The 14,671-nt window shown below is 44.4% G+C and overlaps 2 protein-coding genes across 10 annotated transcripts in view; both read left to right on the top strand.

The window, feature by feature from the left end:
* The window catches only part of LOC110967925 (NACHT, LRR and PYD domains-containing protein 12-like), a 246,638-nt gene that overhangs the window by 209,145 nt on the left and 22,822 nt on the right, over positions 1-14,671 (top strand). Inside the window, exons 11-13 of one of the 9 annotated variants that reach the window (XM_051941893.1) lie at positions 9,772-9,945; positions 10,375-10,421; positions 10,572-11,591. The exons of 3 other annotated variants lie outside the window; for them this stretch is intronic. In XM_051941893.1, coding sequence (XP_051797853.1) covers positions 9,772-9,945; positions 10,375-10,421; positions 10,572-11,104 — 754 coding nt within the window. In that variant the 3' untranslated portion in view covers positions 11,105-11,591. Of the gene's footprint in view, positions 1-717; positions 810-6,595; positions 6,770-9,771; positions 9,946-10,374; positions 10,422-10,571; positions 11,592-14,671 lie in introns of those variants that run through there. 5 more of the 9 variants (XR_007938893.1, XM_051941897.1, XR_007938892.1 and 2 more) reach the window with 5 other exon arrangements.
* On the top strand, positions 6,776-9,556 carry LOC127531793 (uncharacterized). Its single transcript, XM_051941914.1, has 2 exons — positions 6,776-9,169; positions 9,254-9,556. The coding sequence occupies exons 1-2, from the start codon at positions 7,227-7,229 to the stop codon at positions 9,306-9,308; spliced, it is 1,998 nt and encodes a 665-aa protein (XP_051797874.1). The 5' UTR covers positions 6,776-7,226; the 3' UTR covers positions 9,309-9,556.

Below are 14,671 nucleotides of genomic sequence, written 5' to 3'. Positions count from 1 at the left end.
TGAGAAGTGGTGAACAGAATGAGCAGCATGATGAAGTCCATCCTCGGTAACAGCAGACACCCCCTGCATGAAACTGTGGCCACTCGGCAAAGCAGCAGCAGTGCACGTCTTCTTTCTATGCACTGCAGGACTGAGAAGTTCAGGAGGTTATTTGTACCTACCGCGATAAGACTATACAACGGATCTTGCTAATGTTCACTTTATAAATATTGATAGTAGCTTTTAATCTGTTCTTTGTCTTTTTTTTTCTATTTATCTATTTTACTGTGTATGGATGAATCTGAATGATTGAATGATGATCTTTTGTGTCTCTATGTTTTGTGTCTTAATTTGTCTAATTCTTGTCATTTTGTGTTTGAATTTGTCTAAAATTTGTTGTTTTGATCGCAATTTGTCTCATTTTTATAGTTTCAAGTCTGAATTTGACTCAATTAACTGCATGTCGCTTGTCCAACACTCCAATCAGTGGTTAGAAATCAGAGTGGAAGTGGGTGGATGGTCAGTTTGTGGCTGCTGGAGGAATCAGTGTGTTGATCAGAATCTGCAGTTTGTGACTCTACTGCTCCTTCAGTCGTGTTTTAATTAGACTTGGCCCATTTTTTTTGTCTTTAACATGAAAAGGGTTGAATGTTGAAATAATCCGTCACATGAAATGAGTCGGAATCAGCCTGTAAAATGTGCTCTTATTGTGAAACTCTGCCTGCTGCTTTCTCATAGGTGGAGTCCTGACTGGTTCTAGTAAACAGATCAGATGTCTGAGCGTCCAGGAGTGGACTGGAAACTTTCTTCTTCAGCGCTTTGAATGAAGTGTAAGTTTGCTTTTTTTGCTGCTTTAACTTCAGTAATGTTGCTGTTTGTTTCTGCTCTGTGATGTTTCTACATGTTCATTTCTTATTTCAGAACAAAGTTTAGATGACTGCTGTTTAAACATGGATCTGCTGGGGCCGTGGATGGTTTAAAGCTCAGATAGATATAAAGGAGTATGCGATAATGAACCGGGAGCCAGTGGAGGGTGGAGAGGATGGGGGTGATATGACTGTGTCTGGATGTGCGGGTTAATAGACGGGCAGCTACATTTTGAACCAGCTGTAATCGATGGAGTGATGACTGTATGATACCAAAGTAGAGTGCATTACAATGGTCGATGCGAGAACTGATGAAAACATGAATGGCCTTCTCCATTTCGTGTTTGGAAAGGAAGGGCTTGACTTTGGTGAGGACAAGTAGCTGGAAAAAGTTAGCCTAGACAACGGAAGCAATTTGCCTGTCAAATCTCAACTCGCTGTCGAAAATGACTCGAAGGTTTTTACTGTTTGACTGATAGGGAAACTCAACGATGCACTGGACAATACATTGAGGTGCAAATCTGAGGGGGCAAAGAGGATACATTCAGTTTTACTGTTCTTCAAATGAAGAAAGTTCTGGGCCAACCAGTGTTTAATGTCTGATAAGCAGCTGTGTAGAGAGTCCAGAGCAGACGCAGCATTGGGGAGCACAGGCAGGTAGAGCTGGAGGTCATCAGCACACATAACGGGTGGAAATAAAGGTTATGCTTTGCAATGATGGCTCCAAGCGGCAGCATATATAGCGAAAACAGAAGTAGTCTAAGGATGGACCCTTGTGGTATCCCGGGTGATAGCGAGACAGGTAGAGATGAGTGATCATCAAGCATCACAGCGAAGGTCCTGTCTGTCAGATAGGAGCTGAACCACTGGAGAACAGTGCCCTGTAGACCAACATGCTGAGCCAAACGAGAGATGAGTATGGAGTGGTCCACAGTGTCAAAAGCTGCTGTAAGATCCAACATCATTAGGAGTACTGGATTTTTGGTATCTAGAGACTGGAAGATATCATTGTGCACCTTAAGGAGAGCTGATTCTGTGCTGTGATGCATTCTTAAACTAGACTGAAATGTTTCTAAAATACTGTTGGATTCTAGAAAAGGTTGCAACTGAATTAAAACAATCTTTTCTAAGACCTTAGATAAAAACAACAAATGAGAAACCGGTCTAAAATTAGTGAAAACAGCATGGCCAAGGTTAGGTTTTTATGAAGTAGTCTGACCACAGCATGCTTGAAGACAGTCAGGACAGATCCAGCACTAAGGCAGCTATTTAGCAGAGCGAGCAAACAGGGGGCGCTGTATTAAAAACCTGTTTGAGCAATTTATCTGGCATAATATCTGGGGGATAGTTAGTTGTTCTCATCCCCTGGACCATGTCAGAGAGTGAAGACAAGGACACAGGTTCAAACATCTCAAAAACAGGGGGTGCAGGAGGAATGTATGAATCAGTACCATGAGCATTACTCTCAATGCCCATCCTGACTGCAACCACCTTGCCCACAAAATGAAGCAAAAATCTTTTGGATGTTGATACTGACACATTTTTCAGAGAGCTGCCAGGGGGTCTGATTACAGACTGAATTCTGCTGAATAACACCCTCAGGTTTTTAGTGCTGTTAGAGATTATGTTAGACAGATATCCAGTTTTGGCCTCTTTCACTGCCTTTTGATAGCTAGCCAGATTCTCCCTCAGTATCAATTGAGACACATGAAGCTTGTCTTTCCTGTACCAGCGCTCAGCCTGCCTACAGCACTGTCTGAGGGCTTGGGTGGTCTCATTGAGCCAAGGATCTGATTTTTGGCAGATTTAGTCCTAAAAGGTTGAATAATGTCCAAATTGCCAGAGCAGGTGGAGTGAAAAATGGAAATTAAATCATTTGTGCGAGGTGTAGAGGCAATACCAGCCTCTGTGTATAGGATGCTATTTATAAAAGCAGTAGCACACTGCTCAGCTGTGGAGGAGGTGATGATCCGACGTTGACGGGCTGAACAGTAGGTCTAGGTGCAAGAGCTAAGAAATCCAACAAGATGGGGAGGTGATCCGAGATGCAGGTGTGGGATATTTCCCTGAGAGTAACAGAGAGACCATAGGAAATCATGAGGTCCAGAGTGTGACCCAGCTGGTGTGTGGGGCCATTAACTGATTGTATCAGGTTGAAAGAGTAAAGGAAACCGAGAAATTCAGACGCAATTGATTGGACGGACAACAAACATGAATATTGAAGTCTCCGCAAATCAGTAGATCTGATAGAGGTTCTTCAGGGACAGTTCCCGTGGTCAGAAGAAAGATTGATGATGAGCCAAAATGTAGAGAAAGTACCTGCAGTGGAAAACAGACTAATGTTGGAATCTCTAATGAACATCATGGACCTTCAGCTGGTGTGTGTCTCTGTGTGATAAAGTGAAAGTTAACTGTTGATGTTGATCCACAGAGTGGAGCAGCAGAACTCAAAGGTTTCCAGAGCTCAGTCTGTCCAGCAGCATGGCCTGGACTCCATATTCATGGTGTGTTCATGGACAACAAGTTGTTCTCCATCTGTTGTGTTCAGGTGTCTCCATGTTGCTCTTTGTAGACCAGTGGACTATCAGTGTGTCCAACATGGATCTGATGTTTGGCTCCATGATTTGACTGTGATGGACTCATTGACACATTTCTCTGTTCCAGCTGCTGGAGGACAATATTGTGACTTTTGTGAAGAAGGAGCTGAAGAAGATGCAGAAGGTTGTGAGTCCAGATCATCCAGAATGCTCAGAGATTCAGATGGAGGAAGAGGAGGAGTTGGAGGGTGATGATGCAGAGCAGAGGAGCAGCAGAGAGATGTTTCAGCAGATCACAGTGTTGTTCCTGAGGAGGATGAAGCAGGAGAAGCTGGCTGACTGTCTGCAGAGCAGTAAGAGGATTTGTGTAAAGACTGAAGCTGCTGATCAACAGAACATTTACTAAACTTTCTGAATATCTTCACGAGGGATGGGAATTTCGACTAATTTCCCCACCGAATTTGCGACTAGTCTATAAAGCCACATAATGACAGTGAAGAAAACATTTTCATTTATATTCCGCTCCGTAAGTCTGGATGGGATCTGTAGTGACTTTGCGCATGCGCGATTCATCTGCCGTCTGGCCTTGGAGTGATGTGGGTCTTCCCTAATCAGACACTGGGACTGCTGCGGGGTTACTGGACTGACAGCCTGTGCTTTGGGAGGGGGAGAAGCTCACAGCAGCACCTGCTGCTCGTTGAGGACAGTAACTGCAGAATGATCCAAGTTTTCCTGTCAGAGTCTCCAAAACGGCAGAAAAAGTCGCTTGATTTGTCGCTAGTCGCTTTTGACAAAATAAGTCGCGAGGACGCTTTGGAGAGTCGCTAGATTAAGCGAGAAAGTCGCTAAGTTGGCAACACTGGTTTCTGCTTACACAGCCGACAGGCAACCTTGTTGTCATCTGCTGCGTCAAAATACTGCCAAACGGTGCTGATTTTCTTACAAGGGAGCGTCGCCATCTTCCCACTTTACCTTTCCAAAGTTTCTTCCCCAAACTGTGTATCCCTGCCCCCTGCTACGTGTTCGTGTGAGGGGAGGGGAGGAGGAGCAATTCTCTCCCTGGCTGCTCAGCCTGTTTACAAAGAAGCCGAGGCAGAGGCGCGAAGAACAAGGTGCATGATGCTTAATGCAGCGTTTAACCGACTAGTAAAATACCAAACGTTTAATAAATGAGTAGGCGGTTAAACGATTAAACAAGTAGTCGCGCACATCCCTAATCTTCACACAATCAGTCTTTAGGGGAAAAAACTGTCACCTTTATTGATACTTTGGTACTTCAATATTCAGGTTGCTTCTACTTCACTCTTTCTTTCTTGTCTTTTCATTAAGAACTTGGTGCTGGAGTTTGTGAACGTGAACTTAAATATGGTCTGAAGAAGAAGTTCCAGAGAGTGTTTGAGGGCATCGCTAAAGCAGGACAGCCGACCCTCCTGAATGAAATCTACACAGAGCTGTACATCACAGAGGGAGGGACTGCAGAGGTCAATGATGAACATGAGGTCAGACAGATTGAAGCAGCATCCAGGAAAGCAGACAAAGCAGAAAGAAGCATCAGAGCAGAAGACATCCTTAAAGGCTCACCTGGAAGAGATGGACCAATCAGAACTGTGATGACAAAGGGAGTGGCTGGCATCGGAAAAACAGTGTTAACGCAGAAGTTGACTCTGGACTGGGCTGAAGACAAAAGCAACCAGGACATCCACTTCATGTTTCCATTGACTTTCAGAGAGCTGAATGTGCTGAAAGAGAGAAAGTTCAGCTTGGTGGAACTTGTTCATCACTTCTTCAGAGAAACCAAAGCAGCAGGAATCTGCAGCTTTGAAGACTTCCAGGCTGTGTTGATCTTTGACGGTCTGGATGAGTGTCGCCTTCCTCTGGACTTTCACAACAACGAGGTCCTGACTGATGTTAGAGAGTCCACCTCAGTGGATGTGCTGCTGACAAACCTGATCAGAGGGAAGCTGCTTCCCTCTGCTCGCCTCTGGATAACCACCAGACCTGCAGCAGCCAATCAGATCCCTCCTGACTGTGTGGACATGGTGACGGAGGTCAGAGGGTTCACCGACCCACAGAAGGATGAGTACTTCAGGAAGAGATTCAGAGATGAGGAGCAGGCCAGCAGCATCATTTCCCACATGAAGAAATCCCGAAGCCTCCACATCATGTGCCACATCCCAGTGTTCTGCTGGATCACTGCTACAGTTGTGGAGGAGCTGCTGAGAACCAGCGAGGGAGGAGATCTGCCCAGAACCCTGACTGAGATGTTCATCCACCACCTGGTGGTTCAGGCCAAAGTCAAGAAGGTCAAGTATGATAAAGGAGCTGAGACAGATCCACACTGGAGTGAAGACAGCAGGAGGATGATTGAGTCTCTGGGAAAACTGGCTTTTAATCAGCTGCAGAGAGGAAACCTGATCTTCTATGAGTCCGACCTGACAGAGTGTGGCATCGGTCTGGAAGCAGCGTCAGTGTACTCAGGAGTGTTGACACAGATCTTTAAAGAGGAGAGAGGACTGTACCAGGACAAGGTGTTCTGCTTCGTCCATCTGAGCGTTCAGGAGTTTCTGGCTGCTCTTCATCTCCATCAGACCTTCATCAACTCTGGAATCAACCTGCTGGAAGAAGAACAACAAACTGCCTTCAGGAAGCTGAAAGTATTTCTAAAGAAACCTGAACTAAAACATCTCCACCAGAGAGCTGTGGACGAGGCCTTACAGAGTCCAAACGGACACCTGGACTTGTTCCTGCGCTTCCTCCTGGGTCTGTCACTGCCGACCAATCAGAATCTCCTACGAGGCCTGCTGACACAGACAGGAAGTAGCTCACAGACCAATCAGAAAACAGTGGAGTACATCAAGGAGAAGATCAATGAGAATGTGTCTGCAGAGAGAAGCATCAATCTTTTCCACTGCCTGAATGAACTGAAGGATGTTTCTCTGGTGGAGGAGATCCAACAGTCCCTGAGATCAGGACCTCTGTCCACAGATGAACTGTCTCCTGCTCAGTGGTCAGCTCTGGGCTTCATCTTACTGTCATCAGAAGAACATCTGGATGTGTTTGACCTGAAGAAATATTCTGCTTCAGAGGAGGTCCTTCTGAGGCTGGTGCCAGTGATCAAGGCCTCCAAGAAAGTTGTGTAAGTAGTTGAAGACTGAAGATATTTTTTCATTTTCCCGCTGTTTCATCAGTATAATGTGCTTTTTGTCTCTTCAGACTGAGTGGCTGTAATCTGTCAGAGAGAAGCTGTGAAGCTCTGTCCTCAGTCCTCAGCTCCAAGTCCTCCAGTGTGACAGAGCTGGACCTGACTAACAACAACCTGCAGGATTCAGGAGTGGAGAGTCTTTCTGCTGGACTGGAGAGTCCACACTGTAAATTGGAAGCTCTCAGGTCAAGACTCGCACTTTGAAACTGATGTGATTTCTATCAGTGGACAAACAGCTAACCTGAGTAGAATCGTTTCTGCTGATGGGATTCATCAAATGAGCTTTTACTGAACTTATGCAGGACTTTGTCAGGGTTTATTTTTGACATGATTAAATCCAACTAATCATTGTTGAGACTAGGGTGACCAGACGTCCCTGAAAATCCGGGACAGTCCCTAAATTCAGCCGCTTGTCCCGGATCCCGAATTTTGCTCTAATTGTCCCGAAATTAGCCATACACCTGTTATCACGGTCCAAAAACATGACTGCCGGGCCGCTGCCTGGCCGTCTCGTCTCAGGCCTTCATGTCTCAGGCCTTCTGCAGCCTGCGCAGTGGTCACTCGCGCATGAATTATGACGTTTGTATTATATTTTTTATAGGCGCGAAATGTATGCTATGCTAACACACATTCATTGTTAAAATGGAGGTGAACAATGCTCCGGAAAAATCTGATGAACCCCCAGCAAAGAAAAAACGTCTGTGCAAATACCGAGAGGAATGGACGAGGAAATATACATGGGTAACGGCTGCATTTGGGGATGTAAATAAGGCGTTCTGTAAAGTGTGCCGAAAAGACTTTAGTATTTCTCACGGGGGAGAGTCAGACCTCAAGTCTCACGCTAGCGGCAAGCAGCATGTAAATAACACTAACGCTGTACAGACCAACACTTTGCTATCATCATTCTTCAAGCCACAGGATGACTCAGTGTACAGTAAGGTTGCTGCTGCAGAGTTAACTTCTGTATTTCACTGCGTTTCTCATCAGCAGTCATACCGGTCCCTTGACTGCGCAATGAAACTGACACCAAAACTGTACCAAGATTCAGCCATTGCCAAACTCATAAGCTGTGGTCGCACCAAAGCAGAGGCCCTTGTCACCAATGTACTGGCTCCTCTTGCATCTGACTTCACCCATAGCCTTGGCACAGAGCAGCTCTTTTTTTCTATCGCTACTGATGCTTCAAATAAAGGCAATGTGAAAACATTTCCTCTCTCAGTGAGATTTTGGACCCCAGAGCAAGGCATTCAGAACAGAGTGCTGGATTTCTATGAACAGGCAGAGGAAAGTGCGGATGCAATCACTGACATGTTGTTAAAAAAGTTAAAGGAAAACAACCTCCTCATCCACAACGTATCAGCTTTCTCCGCTGATAATGCGCCAGTAAATTATGGCAAGCGACACTCAGTTTACCAAAATCTAAAGCAGAAAAACAGCAAGATCATCCCAGCAAACTGCCCAGCTCACATCATCCACAATGCAGTTAAAAGGGCCTGCAATGTGCTACAAGTCGATGTTGAAAACATAGTTCTTAAATCATTCAACCATTTCAGCTGCTCCGCAAAAAGAGTTGCCAGTTTAAAAGAAATGTTTGAATTTGTTGATATGGAGTATCTTACCTTGTTACGCCACGTCCCCACACGCTGGTTGAGCTTGCTCCCTGCAATAAATCGACTGGTGAGCATCTGGCCTGCTGTGAAAAGTTATTTTTTGTCGCTGGGCCAGGAGGAATGCCCCCGTGCCATTTGGGATGCGCTCAAGGGGCACGAGCATGGCGAACAAGATGATCCAAATGAGCTTGAAATCACGTTCTTCTTCCTTCAGAATGTTCTCAAAATATTCTCCACAGCTGTCCTCAGTCTTGAAAGCAACAGTCTCACTTCAGTTGAGGTATATGGAGTGATGAACGACCTCCGAGTCAAACTGCAGCAGCGCAAAAACGACGCTTTCTTTGGCACAAAAGTGGATGATATTATGGCTTCCTCTCCCAGCAATAAAGTTGACCGGCTACGCCAAGAGTTTAGCTCTTTCTTACAAGTTGCTGTGGATTACTTGGAGAAGTGGTTCGACTTTTCACAAACTGGATATCTCTACAATGTACAGTGTTTAAATATCAAGGAACAAAGAGAGATCAGATACAGTAAACTTAAAGACGCAGTGTGCGCTCTTAACATGGAAGAGCATCTGGACTTGGATGAGCTCTATAACGAAAACTGCGCTCTGAAGAATGTATTGGCCCATCTGGACACGAGCAGCAACTCAGTTGGCGATCTTTGGGCCCAAGTACTGAAGACCCCGTCCACGTTTCCGCAGTTTACAAAATTATTGTCCTTCGTCCTCAGCGTTCCTGTGAGCAATGCTTACTCAGAGCGGGTCTTCTCCATCATGAAAGGCGCTTGGACTGACGTGCGAAACAGGTGTTCAATGGAGCTTGTCCGTGCAGAGATAAAAATTAAAATGAATCTGGCTATGACCTGTGCAGAGTTCTACAAATTCATCCTGGAGAACAAGAAGGCCCTCTTTGCTGTGAAATCATCCGCGAAATACAGCAACAGCACCGAGTCGTCACAAAAGCCTCCTTCGAGGTAGAAGCCAGACTATGAAAGATGCGTTTTACCCTTTACCTTGTTATAATAACAGTCACTGATTCCCGTTTTTTTGTCTCATAGGCAAACAAATGAAGACAACACCCGTGGCAGCAGAGATATGGGAGAAACGTCATAATCTAATAAAAACCGTTGCCAAGAGATTTTAGTTTATGAATTAATTAGGCCTATGCTAAGAGTTTAAATGAATTAAAATTACCTTTTTTTGTTCTGTTTTTAAGCAGGCCTACAATGAACTGTTTTCAGTTGGGCAACTTGTCAAAATACAATGCTTGTTGTTAAATAAAACTATAACTTCTAAAGAAATAAATGTGTAAATGTCTTCGAAATTAATAATAATAATAATAAAATTAAAAAAAGAAAAAAGAAAAACAGTGTACCCCCCCCCCCCCCCCCCCCCCCCGGCACAGCGTCCCGGATTTTAGTCATTGCCATCTGGTCACCCTAGTTGAGACTGTTGATTTGCTTGAGACGCATGAAATTTGCAGTAAAATGTATCTGAAAGACAAAGAAGAATAGAAAGAGTGAGAAACATTCAGCCAAGTGTTGTCCATCAGGTTTGTGTTGTTTTGTGTGTGCAGGCTGTCAGGTTGTCTGGTCACAGAGGAAGGCTGTGCTTCTCTGGCCTCAGTTCTGAGCGTCAAGCCCTCAAATCTGAGAGAGCTGGACCTGAGCTACAACCATCCAGGAGACTCAGGAGAGAAGATGCTGGCAGCTAAAGTGGAGGATCCACACTGTAGACTGGACACTCTCAGGTACAGACAGACAGACACTCTCAGGAAACTATCATTCTAGCTCACAACAAAGATTGGAAGCAGAAGAACACTGTTAGCTAAGTTACGCACCATGACTGAAGGGATGGGGAACCTGTTAGCTTAGCTTAGCATCAAAACTGCAGGTAAATGGAAACTGTTAGCCTAGCTTAGCTTAAAGACAGAAAGCAGAGTAAACTGTTAGCCTAGCTCCACGAAAAGAGGAACCATAAATTAGTAAAGCTGAATAATGAGTATAAACTGAGCTGGAACGTGACAAGCACAGGACAGGACTTTAGAGATGCTGCATTCAGGTGTCTGTGTCTCCATGTTGGACTGGTCCTTTGTCAGTGGAACAGTGTGAGAGCCATGTAACGTCCATGCGTGCTGCTGAAAGAGTCGCTGCTGCTCTGACCGTCCTCCTCCTTTCAGGGTGACGCCTGCTGGAGTCCGATGGTTGACACCAGGTCTGAGGAAGTGTAAGTGTGTTTTAATGGACTGATGGAAACAAAGCAGCACATTCAAGCATCTTCAAAGTGTCACATCTCTGAGGTCATCATCAAAGGTTTAATACTGATCACATGATCCATCAATAACTGCAGCTGTGTTGTGTTTGTTCTCTCCATCAGATTCCTGTCAACTCACAGTCGACACAAACACAGTAAACAGAAAACTGAAACTGTCTGACAACAACAGGAAGGTGACCTATGTGGAGGAAGATCAGTCGTATCCTGATCATTCAGACAGGTTTAACTGTCCTCAGCTGCTGTGTAGAACTGGTCTGACTGGTCGCTGTTACTGGGAGGTGGAGTGGAGAGGAAAGGTTGAAATATCAGTGAGTTCCAGAGGAATCAGAAGGAAAGGAGACAGTGATGATTGTTGGTTTGGATTTAATGATCAGTCCTGGAGTCTGTGGTGCTCTGATTATGCTGATCTTGGTGGTTATTCTGTCATTCACAATGACAGTCAAACATCCATCAGGTCTTCCTCAGTCTCTCACAGAGTTTCAGTTTATGTGGACGTTCCTGCTGGAACTCTGTCCTTCTACAGAGTCTCCTCTGACTCTCTGATCCACCTCCACACCTTCAACACCACATTCGCTGAACCTCTCTATCCTGGATTTGGGGTCTTCTTGTCTGGTTCCTCAGTGTTTCTGTGTTGAGTTCAGTCTCCATAGTGTTGAAACAGTGTTGAACAGATAGTTGAGTCTCTCCTTGACTCTGTCCCTCTGAAACATCTTTTCACATTCATGGATTAAATATTTTTCTTTGTGAAATCCTTGTAAATGATTTCTTGTAAACTTGTTCCTCTTCAAAGATGGAAGTTGTGATTATTTCAGGAGCCAAATGTTTTGTTTGCATCTTTTTCCAGCCAAATGTTGAGTGAAAATCAGGATGTGGTGTTCCTCTGACGCTCACTTGAACTTAAAGCATTTGAGCTGCACAAAGTGTGAAATGAGAGAGGAAGCATTGAATCTACAAACTGCTGACAGACTTTCACGCATTATTGTCCAGTAAAAAAACATGTTTTTGTGCAGCCAGACTTGATCCTGATTTGAGTGTTTAAGTCCTGTTGTAGTGATGAAATGAGAACTTCCTTCATCTTGTGTGTGATGGAGAAGAATAAAGGGCTGTGGCTAAAAATCCTGACTCTGAGATCTTCAATCAGTCAATCTTTATTGTCATTGCACACTTTCATATACAATGAAATTTCATTTGAGCTGCCCTGCCAATGGCAGCTCGGGCAGCAGCACCGTCAGGAGCACGCCTATCTTGAGGAAAAAGAAAAGCAAACATCTTTATCGGGGTATGGGATAATATCAAAGGATAAAATGAAAAAAAAGGTTCATTATATCAAATGTAGCCTCCAAGTCGGGAGAGTCAATTTGAGAAGGGAACCTGAAAAAAACAAACTCGCAACAGTCAAAGCATGACGTTAGACAAGGTCAATTGGGATATGGATAAGGGTTGATGGACGGGTTGCTCCTCACAGCGGTCAGTCACCTATGCAGCTGCTGTGCCATAGAGGGGTGCGCTGCGCACAGGATTCTTGCCCACTGTGTATCGCAGTGGAAAGCTTTGCGGAGGCAGCCTTGGAGGAGGGAAAAGGGCACATGTGTGTGAATGTGAGCTCAGTCTCAGTTCATTGAGTCCAAGTGTGCATGTTTGCGTGCAGCCAAACTCCTTCCGTCTCAGGCCTCCGGTGTCTCAGTTCACGGTGGAAGCGATAACACAGCAGGCTGCCATGGAGACGTCCTCAGATGGACCAGTCCAGGAGTCAACAGGTGTCACTGGGAGAGTGGGGAGGGTTTAGGAGAGCTATCTCTTGGCCATGAAAAACTTCCAGAGGAGTTCGTTGTTGTTCCAGGGGGGCTGAAATGTTATCAGTATCCTTTGTTTAGTCGGGGGAAGAAGCAATTTGACCTTCCCCTGGCCACTCTCAACTGTTTAGACCTCAGCTGTGGCGATTCTCACCCTGATAGCATCCACCCTCCGACTCAAATCAACAGTCACACCAAGCAAATTGTCCATCTTACGCTTGAGTTCGTCATTCTGGTCACCAGCAGCCTTGATCCGATCGGATCAGCAGAATTTGGACATCGTTTTTCTCGGCGGTCATCCTAATTTTCCAGAAGCTCAGGCCCACAATCAAGCCAATTATCTGCAGATCTGTCATCATAAATCCGAATATGTAAACATCCTCCACGGATAGGGGTGCCATCTCATCTCTCTGTGTCAGATTTACATATTTACAAGTATTTTCTAGAATTCATGCCTTTAAATGTCTTCGATGGAACTCTACACAGGGCTGCACAGTGGCATAGTAGTTAGCACTTTTGCCTTGCAGCAAGAAGATCCTGGGTCAAATCCTGGCCTGGGCCTGGGATCTTTCTGCATGGAGTTTGCATGTTCTCCCTGTGCATGCGTGGGTTTTCTCAGGGCACTCCGGCTTCCTCCCACAGTCCAAAAATATGCTGAGGTTAATTAGTTACTCTAAATTGTCCGCAGGTGTGACTGTGAGAGTGATTTTGTCTGTATATGTAGCCCTGCGACATACTGGCGACCTGTCCAGGGTGTCCCCTGCCTTCACCCGAGTCAGCTGAGATAGGCTCCAGCACCCCCTACAACCCTAGTGAGGATAAAGCGATGTATAGAGAATGGATGGATGGAACTCTAAATCTGACCTTTGACTGCTTATTTCACTTCTGATGTTTCTTCTTGCACATAGAAAACTAAATATGGACTTTTGAACAAGGTTTTAAAGTGATTTTAACTAGTGGGGGTCTTAAAAAGATTTGAGATCCTTGCAATAAACTGCTTTACAATCAAAGCAGCTGACATGACTGTAGCAGCTTTTTACTGTCGACATGTACAGTCTCAACGTCTGTGATTTGACTTTTGGACCATTTTAAGGCTTCATTCCATGCAGAGATCGAAGATAATGTGGAAATGCATGGCCGGAAGTGTTAGCCGAGCTCGCGGAAGTGCTAATGATGAATTATTATACATGGACTAATACCGTAACACACGTACCTTTTAAAAGCTATATTGTGGATTAATTTCCTGTTTGGACGTGACTGAGACTACAACAAATGCAATTAAAGCAAGTGGAGAAGCAAGTGGTCATTAAATATGACTTAGTTTACTCCAGAGATCCTTCTGAGTCGACCAAAATCATTTAGGCAATTTTTTATTAAAAATAGAATTAAGGTGTTTTTACGTTGAAACAGGAAGTGCTGCTCATCTGTAATGTCTCCAGCTTTGCATTTAAAAATAGTGTCATTACCGCCTGTGTCCACCAGAGGTCAGTAGCATGCCCTGCTCTGTAGAGTGCCTGTATATCAGAGTGGTGACATGGGTCCAAAAAATTTTGGTCACGTGATCTATGGGCGCCATTTTGTTTCCTATTCATGAACGCCAGGTTTTCCTGTTAACGTTGTTTACACTGCAGATAGTAATTCTAGGTCCTTTTTCGCTTCCTAAATACCTGAAAAATGACGGGCTGTTGTGCCTTTGGGTGCAAAAATTGATCGGAGAAGGGATTCCACATGTTTAGATTTCCCAGTAATAGTGAAAGAAGGAAACTGTGGGAAAATAAAGTCCGGAGAGTGGGATGGAAACCGACTTCATCATCGTTTTTGTGCCAGGTTAGTCCCATGTATGTACTTTCATGCTATGATGTATGGGTGAATGACAGATAGAAAAGTTTGATGTGATTTTAGGCAGTTGTGGTTATTTTGACTTTGACCATTTTCATGTATGGAGATGCAAGAAATAGGGGCTGCTGAAGTTTAACGGGTTACCCCGTTAAACTTCAGCGGCCCTTATATGCAAACGTATTTTGCTAAATTTACCGAACCCGCAAACTTGATGATAGAAACATTATACACCCATGGAAAGCTTAGATTCTCATGAATCTGCCGGTATAAACCACTTTCAGATGTGATTACCACAGCGGGTAATATAAACACATTTGTCCAACAAACAGCAAATAACGTAAACAGCACAACTCATCTTTGAAGGCTCATAACTAGTCACAGATGAAAATATTTCACAAAAAAGGCCATAATCCAACGTTTGACATCCAGACAAAACAAGCCAGTAAAATATTTTGTCCAAAACATTTCTTGAAATTCAATTCAATTCAATTCAATTCAATTTTATTTATATAGCGTCAATTACAGTCAACTCGTCTCAAGACGCTTTACAGAACCCAAATGCCTGACCCC

This window comes from Acanthochromis polyacanthus, chromosome 22, assembly GCF_021347895.1.
Source record: "Acanthochromis polyacanthus isolate Apoly-LR-REF ecotype Palm Island chromosome 22, KAUST_Apoly_ChrSc, whole genome shotgun sequence".
Taxonomy (NCBI): Eukaryota; Metazoa; Chordata; class Actinopteri; family Pomacentridae; genus Acanthochromis; species Acanthochromis polyacanthus.
This window is presented reverse-complemented; position numbering and strand designations above follow the sequence as displayed.

Bases quoted from the DNA above. Each gene is read 5' to 3' on its own strand.
- LOC127531793 (XM_051941914.1), top strand. From the start codon at position 7,227: ATGGAGGTGAACAATGCTCCGGAAAAATCTGATGAACCCCCAGCAAAG. The intron at 9,170-9,253 runs GTAGAAGCCAGA...TTTGTCTCATAG, and splicing joins TCACAAAAGCCTCCTTCGAG to GCAAACAAATGAAGACAACA.